The sequence below is a fragment of the Mercenaria mercenaria genome, chromosome 14 (genome assembly GCF_021730395.1).
Source record: "Mercenaria mercenaria strain notata chromosome 14, MADL_Memer_1, whole genome shotgun sequence".
NCBI lineage: Eukaryota > Metazoa > Mollusca > Bivalvia > Venerida > Veneridae > Mercenaria > Mercenaria mercenaria.
In genome coordinates, this window is record NC_069374.1 from 15,344,637 (window position 1) to 15,354,205 (window position 9,569).

Genomic DNA, 9,569 nt, shown 5'->3' on the forward strand with positions numbered 1-9,569 from the left:
CCAGATGACTTCCTAACATGAAATAATTGTACACATTAAACGAAGTTTACATGTAGATGAGTGGCCAATGATTCAATTCAGTGTCTCATTGGCCGCGGAAGCAATATAGCTTTTATTTTTATACAATATTAACGTTATATAAAACGTAAAGTAGAAAGTAAAACTGTTCGCCAGTCTTATATTTAAATGAGTGTTTTAAATTATTGTCGATATCCTTATTCTAATACAAATGAACTTATTTTGTTGTATAATACTCATAGAATATACCTATAATGTCACACACTTGGGAATATTAGTTCACAGTGACGCAAGTGCTCTTATACAATCAAGGGATATACTCTTTTGCTTCCATGTTCTAAATTATTTACAGAATAATGTTAAACTGAACAGATTAAATCGCATTACTGTAAATAAATGGAAAAGAGAACGGAATATTTTTCGCTGCTGGCAATGTACATCCAAACTCCTAATATCATTACAGAAGCTATAGAAGATAAAGGAGAATACGGTAATGTCGTTATTCAAATGACAATACTCGTCTTCATGAAACTTAATGTCGTTGACTGTTTGTAGAGAATACCTTTTTATTAGGAAGTACAACATCTCGGCTAAGCAACAAGGCACAGGAAGATATTATTTTATGAGTTCAAATTGGTTACATTAGTATCCAAAGCTTGAATATTTGCATTTGGAAAGAATATGTCGGTTTGATGTAAAACGCAACAAAACTTTCAGCTTTTATTAAGTACTTAGCCTCATATGCAATGAACAGCACAACGTAACAAATAACAAAAAGGAAAATATTCAAAGTAATATAAATGTTGGTAACATACATTCAATGTAGCGATATATAAGGAAATGGCAACCTAATTTATAAACTGAATAGATATTTGTTCGAAGGGTGATAAAATTATGTGTTGCTTCAAAAACAAATTGATACGATTAATCGTCCAGAATTAAATATAATATTTATCAATTCAATATTTCAAAACAGACTTAAGGACCTATTTTGTTATCCTTGAAATTAGTATTAATTGAAATAATTCCACTGATAAAAAAGAATTATGGCCACATCAACTTGATCTGATCAAGGAACCAATCGTATAGACAAATTCATTCAAAACATATTTCAATTTTATGAATATTAACCTTTAAAACCATTGCTGATATCAGTTAGGTGATGTTATCTTAAAGTTGAAGACTGGACCAAATTGTATCCTAAACGATCAATCATTTTAAGACTATAAGATATATATGTTTTCTCAAACAATACAGCAATTCATGTATACCCCTACAAAACAACAATGATGGCATTTACGAAATTCCTTAACTCCATAACGACATCAAAACTTAGCAGTTTGAAGACATATTACATAATATCAATTTGAAAGCAATAAGCAATAAATGAATATGGTAACAACAAAAATATCAATAATATAGAAATAAAATTTATGTGTTCGTTAGTTGACAATTCGAATTTCCGTATCCTTATCGAATTCAAAAACAATTATGCTCTGATGCGGGCAATTATGTATTCTCGAGCAGAAGGAATAAAGCACTAAGCTATAAAATCACGTAATAATGCTGTATGAGGTTTGATATGAAAAAAAAGAAAATACGTTTATTGTCTTATAGAGTCTTCCTACTTCCTGAAAGGAGCACGAATACGAATTACAAGCATTCTAAATAACCATTGGATGATTAGAAATTAAGCGATTACAATATCAAGTATCGTCTCGGTTTTGTTGAAACATTCCAATACTGCACTTTTCCGAGCACAACAGCAAACACTATTTGGACGGGAAAAGAATAAAAGGCCGACTGCTAAATCCATGTAAGCGTGTTTAATATGGAAAATTGACGACAGGTCAGAGTCTGCTCCAGTTGCAAAAGGAATACACATCCTGGTGGCTGAAACTTGGAAAATAAATCATTTTACGTTGATCAGCGCAAGGTGATGTAAAGATGTAATATAATTTTCATTTCTGATGAATATCTGCAAATATACGTTTTAGTTTTACAACTGTTTAACGGGTGTAAGTGTAGAAAATGCTATATATGATGAAAGTGTTTAAAAATATCAAAAACGAAGTTATTAAATTTGAACCTGGCTATTTTGTATTCAGCAAAGCTTTCTTTGCGGTTATCTCACAATATTTTATTCAATATCTAGCAACATTGATAATGTTTTGCAAAAGAGGAAACATAAGAAATACTGATAAAAATGGTAATAAATAACATTGAATAGATATATGATCGTCTGATGGAAATAAATAAAACAACCTGAAACGATATGAAATTGTGTTTTAGTTAAAGATATCTAGCTTTATAAAGAGAGCACACTTTATGTGTCAAAACCTTATTGTATGAGATCAGTATTCAGTTTTAAAAGTACTAAATTGAAAAGTGTTTAGGGATCATCTAAACGAAAAAAAAAAAAGAATATTCATAGTTTCACTGAAACATATTTTCACTGAAACATATTTTATGCAGAAGACGGGAACGTTCGTATATAGCAAATTGTTTATTTACGAAACATTTAATTACTTTCACAGCCTGGATTACTTTATCAAGTCTGACAATGGGCTGTACATGTGAAAAGGTGTGGAGAAGAAAACATTCAAAAGTTGGACATGAATCTGAAAGTAGTAGTAGTACTCCGCCAAGTATGTCTGATGCGCAGAAAGCAGTGATAAGAAACAACTGGCAAACTTTAAAATGTCACGTTGCGAATATTGGAGTTATAACATATGTCAGGTTTGTATATTATCTTTAACTATTTAGTAGTAGTTGTCATATCTTGTAAATTGACCATTACTGTATGATTAAGAGATGGCAACGAAACGAAATGTATGCTTAAAACAAACATTATTATTGGAGTAGATGTATTGAGTATTTATTCCTACAGCTGTTATTTATATTGCGTTTGTGTACTCGGTCACTAAATTTCTTTCCCGCTCATTTGACTTTATCCCTCTTTTGCATACATTTATTAGTATTGCGTAAATATGAAGGCGTGTCTCTTTACGTAGTTCGTCTTGATGAACTGTAACAACAGGGAAATTGCCTTTGTTTAATACACGACAAACACTGAATGATTTTAATGTTTATGAAACAAATTTTGTGTGTTTGAAGTAAATAAATTATTCACATGTTTTCTTTGTTATATTAGATCTAATTACATAAATCTTATTGCATGCATAGTTCCCATAGCAAGAGCTTTTTATGAATTTTATCATTTAAATCGTTTTTGAAATTAATTATGCGGCCGTATTCTGTTTCTAACATCTGAATCAGCACTGAATCTTCACCAAGTCAGCAGATATGCAATACTCATACTTAAAGATAGAATAGCGACGGACACAATCTCATTCAAATATCTGAGTGAAATAATTACTGTTTTCGTTAATAGAATATTTTAATACTATCGTACTCAAATTATCTAAAGAGAGAACAAACAAATGACGTAGTCTTTTATAATCTGAAAATCAGTTTATGTGTTCGATAAAACGTTTCTGTCAGTCCCTTTTCATGCAGTCAGTATTGTTGTAATATTATGTAACTTATCAGCTGTGCTATCATAGAATGGATTTATTTCCAGCATGTTTGAAAGCAGACCAGAGCTTTTAGAACTGTTCTCGAAGTTCAAGGAACAAAATATAAATGAACTGCGGCGTGCCGGATTGCTCAGGCAGCACGCATTAAGAGTGATGACCACCATAGACAAAGTAATTACGCGCCTTGACGAGCCTTCTAGTTTAATAGTCATGCTCAGGGAAGTTGGAGCACATCATAAGCTCTATAAAGTGCCGCCGGATTATATACAGGTACCCCATTTTTATTTTCTTTCAGACCAATAGCATCGATTGATACATATGATTTTTCAGTTTGTTGCTTCCAATTCAAAATCAAGTCTTGTTTACTGTTCCTGCCTTCATTTTATGTGTAAAAGTGCAGGACGTGGATGTTATTAAAGAACAAAATATATAGCTGAAGATTGTTTTGATATATATACACTGTAATACATATATATAATCGGATTATGTCTTATTTTTAACATTATAGATCTTATATCATAAAACTGCTTCTTGGTTCCTGTATGAAGGTTACCGTGACGTCACCGTTTCAGTATTTAACAGACGATACACAGGGAATAACAGGGTACTGTTTTTTGATATCAAAGTTATTAGGTCGAGGTTGATATGGGCTGTGAAGGGATCCGCCCATGTCTGCCGAACCGGATAACATAGATAATAAAAGACATTTGACTGTTATTCTATTTATCATGAAACACAAGTCATAGAACCTGACTAGAGCAATATAATTTATGTTCTCATCTCTAAATGTGAAAAAAGCAAGTGTAAAACTCATATTTTACGAATTTGAAAATTCATCCGCTCCTGAAACATCTGAACGAAATAATACGGTAGTCATTGTACCCCCGACAACACAGTTGTAAGGGGGCTGGGGGGTATACTGGTTTCATGTTGTCTGTCTGTCCGTCCGTCTGGCCGTAGACACAGTCTTGTGCGCACCATCTCTCCTCATCCCATTGACACAATTAAATTAATCTTCACACAAGTGATCAGTAACAACAGTAGTTGTGCATGGGGCATGTTAGTTTCTTTCAACAACAAAAATTGCAGAGTCATGGGACTTTGTTTCTTGTTAACATACTATGTACATACAGTCTGCATATGCAATCTTGTGCGCGCCTAATCTTCCGGACCCTTGCACACAATTTAATGAAACTTCATACAAGAGATCAGTACCAACCCTAGTTGTGCATGGTGCATGTTACGTTCTTTTAGATAAATATTCTGCATAGTTATGGGACTTTGTTTTTTGTTACTATACTGTATACATACAGTCTATATACATACAGTCCACATAATTATGCAATCTTGTGTGCATCAAATTTATATGTACTGTGTCAGTGCATGCGGGTGGTACATTCATCACCTTTAGTGATAGCTCTAGTATTGAATTCAACTTCTAAGGACAATGTTTATTAACTGTCTGATACTCTTAAATAAAACTAGCAATAAAATAAACTCTTACCTGCGTAAAAATAAAAAAATAAACATTCTCTTTAATAAATCAGAACATGCATTATTTCCACATTTTCAAACATTTGACTTAGGCAACTAAATCTACAAGTTCAACGAAATAATACGGTAGCTATATTGAATTCAGCATCTAAAGACAATGTTTATTGACTTTCTGTTATTCCTATAAACAATGCAATAAAAGAAACTCTTACCTGCGTAAACAAACATAACACATTCTCTTGAGTAAATCAGAACATGCTTTATTTCCACATTTGACTCAAGCAACTAGATCTACATGTCCCAAGCGCCGCTGAAAATTTCATTTCCTGTTCCAGACTCAGTCAGAGAGACTTTCAAGTTTAATCACTAAATGCACATTGTTCCAAAAATCATAATTAACACAACCACTTTTTTCTACTTAATAAAAAAAGATGCTTTAAATTAGGCATACGTCAAGAATAACTATAGTGCCAAGTGTATTATAAACCTTACCAAAAATCGATCATTAATAATTATTGCCTTTGCGATGAAAATGGAGGCAGGCATAGTTAAGGAAATTAATAGTTGAGATAACAGAATCTGTTCAGAAAAAAACGGTCGTGAAACATTTAAACTGGACTCTGTAATAACTCAATCTGGAAGGAAATTGGTAATAACTAGTCCGTCAATACAGGAGGAGATTAATTTTAATATAAGGTCAATGGCCTGATATCATAAAAATATATCAGGCAAGTGGTACCAAGCACTTTGCATAGTAGTTGCATGATAAAATGTTAAATGATATAAATTTTTGCATATAAATTGATCTTACATTTTTTTCCAGATAATTTTGCCTCATTTCCTCAGTGCAATCAAACCTCATATAGAGGAGCATTGGTGTGATGATCTAGAGACAGCCTGGAAAACTATGTTTGCAATTATAATATTCCATATGAGTGAAGGTATGACTCAGCCGGTACATGGTCACAGACAATTTATTGCTGATCCTTCATCTTAAATGGATTTATTGAAATGTGTAAATGAGTTGATTGTGCAGTTTCACACATAGTTGTAAATAACATACACTGGTATATACTGATTAAAGGTGATAAATTACGTGAACAGGCCTTGGTACCATGTGACGTTGCTGTTTTAGTGAAATTGAACTTACTGTTGTCCATAAATTGTTAACTGAATTTTATTTTTCATACAAATGGACACATTTGAAACGCTGTGTACAAATGCCAAAACGTCTTACTCAGCCTTTTAGTATTGGTTTCGGAAGTTTACAACCATTTTGTCGAAACAATGTATGATTAATATTATATGACAATGCCAGCTGATCAACATATGGTTGAAGTGTTCTTGTACATGTATAAAGCAATGTGACCTGCTGGTTAGAATCTAACGTTTCTGGAAAATCGGTCTAGAGGATAAAAGCACATTGCTCTTTATTATACAAAAGACATGCTGGACAAAACGCTTCTGTAATATTTCGGTTGGCTCATTTCTTTTAGAAAACACCAATATTCAGTATTATTTATAAACAAAGAAGATATGAAGTGAAAGTTTGTAATAAATGAAAATCGCGCATGCGTATTACTAGTATGTCTTTTTTGCGGCATGTCATATGACGAATTATAGGGTTGAAGATACATGTATTCTCGGTGATTATAAACGAGTCAATATGCACACTGTCTTATATCAGTATTTGGTAATAATACGATAATTCTTAATCTGTTTCAATTAAACATACAACTTATTCGTATGAATCATTATTTCTGCGTTAAATACCCCAGACGCCTTGAGTGAGTTCCTGGTACATAGCAACAATCAATTATATCTATACAATTTATTGACTACTTGAACTCTCCTTTCTATTTGCTTATGTTTATTTTTAGTACCACTTACACGCCATATAAACAGAAATAGTCAACAACAGGCAAGATAATACTGTATGACCCGAAAATGTCCATTATGAATATGTTTTGATTTGAAAGACGACGTTGTTTGTTAAGTACCTTGTTGACTCTAGTTTTCTGTCTAGATGCTTTTACATAATTTTACGATATTTTTCAGAAATATTTCATGTATCGAAAACGTCCTTGTCAAACTTTGAATAAACCATATCCAGGTTTCGTAAGAACACAATGAAAGTAGTTTTTAAAACAATCATAAAATTAGTATGCAGTGATGTAGAACACAAACTTCAAATGACAAACATGGGCAGATGTAAACCAAACGATTGCCTTTCCTATTCTACTAAGTTTACAATAAATATATATACAAATGCAACGCCAAGAACTATTTTATCTTCTGTCATCGAAAGGCAGATCTATCCCTGCACTGCTTTGATTTGTACACCTCCCACGGTGATTTCTATCTAAATCTATGCAAATTTCATAGATAAATTGAAACGTTTTTATCATTTTTGCCAGTGTTTACATAAACGACACAATTTGTGGTATGTATTAAAATCTGATTCAAAAAGTACACATACTAACGCGCTTTGTTAAATTCTTTTATCTTAATCTGAACCAAGCATAATTTTCGACTTCTTGTGCATTGCACATCATCATTTTATAGGTGTTTTAGGCACCTCGTCGATGCATTTGTTTTATTAGAATATGTCACGACCCCGACTATTTTGGGACATACCTCATACTTGTTATTCAGCCCTTATGCAGTTTGACACTCCACTTTCCTCCTGACCTTCTCGTGGTATATATATATCAAATTTTGTTTATAGATTCTGTATGCATGCCCATTATAAACATATCCAGACGGACACTGGTGAAGGGTTTTGATTAATGATGGATTGATTCTTATAACGTTGCAATTCCGTTTCGATCTGTGTCCTTCCTTTCATAGATTTTCTAATTAACAGTTCCTTATAGCGTTGCTATAATTTGCTTAACACATTCCTTAAATCGCAAGAATACACGAAAATGGGAAAGTCGAAGATAAACGCTATCACATAGGGAGAAATGATTTTCTTGCTATCGTTTGCTTGATAATTTACTAATGGAAATGTTAAAGACGTAATAGTTTCAGAAATAATAAATGAGAGAGCGGAAAGAAATCAATATACTATCGGCAGCGTAAATTTAAGTTTAAACTAAAGTTTCTAAGTTCACACTAAATGCGAATACAGCTTTCAACCCTATAAAATTATATATTTTAAAACGTTCAGCTGCTGAAGTTTGTATGTTAAACCAAAAATACCATGAAGTGTCTACAAAAGAATCCAAATTTGATCTAAAAATGTAATAAATGAAATTGAAATATAACGAAATAAAAGTTTCATTTGATTAGTAGTTCCCATTTAGCAATTACTTAGAAACAATTCAGTTTAATCCATATTCTAAGGTAATCTAAATTTTGAATTGAATATAAACAAATTTAATGGCATAAAATACCCGGGCCTAAGGAAGTAATAAAATACTTGATACATAAAGGTCGTAACACGATCTGAAATGCTTATCATATTACAGTACATGTATATAAATCGGCTCTTTATCGTCATAATTATTTTTACGTTACTGAATTCTTCTCAGAATGAGAAGTTGTCGTCACACAAACAAGGGCAATAAATTTGTATTTGCTCATTTTGTAATTCTCAGTGGTTGCAGATAGAATAAATAAATAGATTATTTTGAAAAACCAGTTGGTTTCCAAGACAACCACAATGTAGAAATAAAATTGTGTACTCTATATATTGCAGCTATCTTTATTGTGAACACATACAAGATTTGATAATTTGCTTGTCTAAATACAGTTTAGGCAAATCTATCGTTTTAACTCGGATGTTAATACTGCCTTTTATTATTTTTTTTCATACCTCAGCCACATTATGTTAAAAATAGGAAAACATGACAAACATGATATATAAGATTGATAATTCAGACATAAGATCAGACTGAGATAAATATTTGCTCTGATTTGCTGATCTGAAACGTCAACATCCTTTTCAAATCACTAGTTACAACTTATCCTGATGGAAGTGTACTTTTATTTGTTTGCTTTTTCCTCTTTGTAATTTGTATGTGGAAATTTTGTATATGTTATTCACGCATGCACTATTATGAAATCTCTAATTAAGAAATCTGCGTTCTTAGAATGTTGCTTTTCATCCTTTTTGTTGTGTTTAACGTCACACTGACACAATGTCGACTTTCCAGCTTTGTTGATGGAGGATGACCCCAGGTGCTTGCTTTTCACATTTCACATTTATACAAAAATATGTGTCTTTTATCTGCTTGGTTCACACTCGTCCTTTATTTTGTTTATGTATTTTCGTGTATATATTTGTTATTCAAACATCAATACAAATATAAGGGTTGGGATTTGCGGAAGATGCGTTCTTGGAACCCGGCCTATAAACATATTAATATTATAAACAATTATTTAAAATACTTTTTACGAAAGACCCGCGGTGACATTTCAACTTCATTATTTCACGATTTCTGCTTCATGAATTCACGAATTCACGATTTCTGCTTTTCCACTTCATGAATTCAGGATATCACAATTTCCACT

The 9,569-nt window shown here is 32.2% G+C and overlaps 1 protein-coding gene across 1 annotated transcript; it reads left to right on the plus strand.

Annotated features, from left to right (window-relative positions):
• Positions 1–2,376: 2,376 nt before the first annotated feature.
• On the plus strand, positions 2,377–6,792 carry LOC123528136 (neuroglobin-like). Its single transcript, XM_045307882.2, has 3 exons — positions 2,377–2,757; positions 3,602–3,827; positions 5,875–6,792. Exons 1-3 carry the CDS (start codon positions 2,582–2,584, stop codon positions 6,046–6,048), a joined length of 576 nt encoding a protein of 191 aa, XP_045163817.1. The 5' UTR covers positions 2,377–2,581; the 3' UTR covers positions 6,049–6,792.
• The last annotated feature ends 2,777 nt before the right edge of the window (positions 6,793–9,569 follow it).

Excerpts from the sequence above, each read along its gene's own strand:
- LOC123528136 (XM_045307882.2), top strand. The coding sequence starts at position 2,582 with ATGGGCTGTACATGTGAAAAGGTGTGGAGAAGAAAACATTCAAAAGTT. Across the intron at positions 2,758-3,601 it reads GGAGTTATAACATATGTCAG|CATGTTTGAAAGCAGACCAG; the intron begins GTTTGTATATTA and ends ATTTATTTCCAG. Across the intron at positions 3,828-5,874 it reads TGCCGCCGGATTATATACAG|ATAATTTTGCCTCATTTCCT; the intron begins GTACCCCATTTT and ends ATTTTTTTCCAG.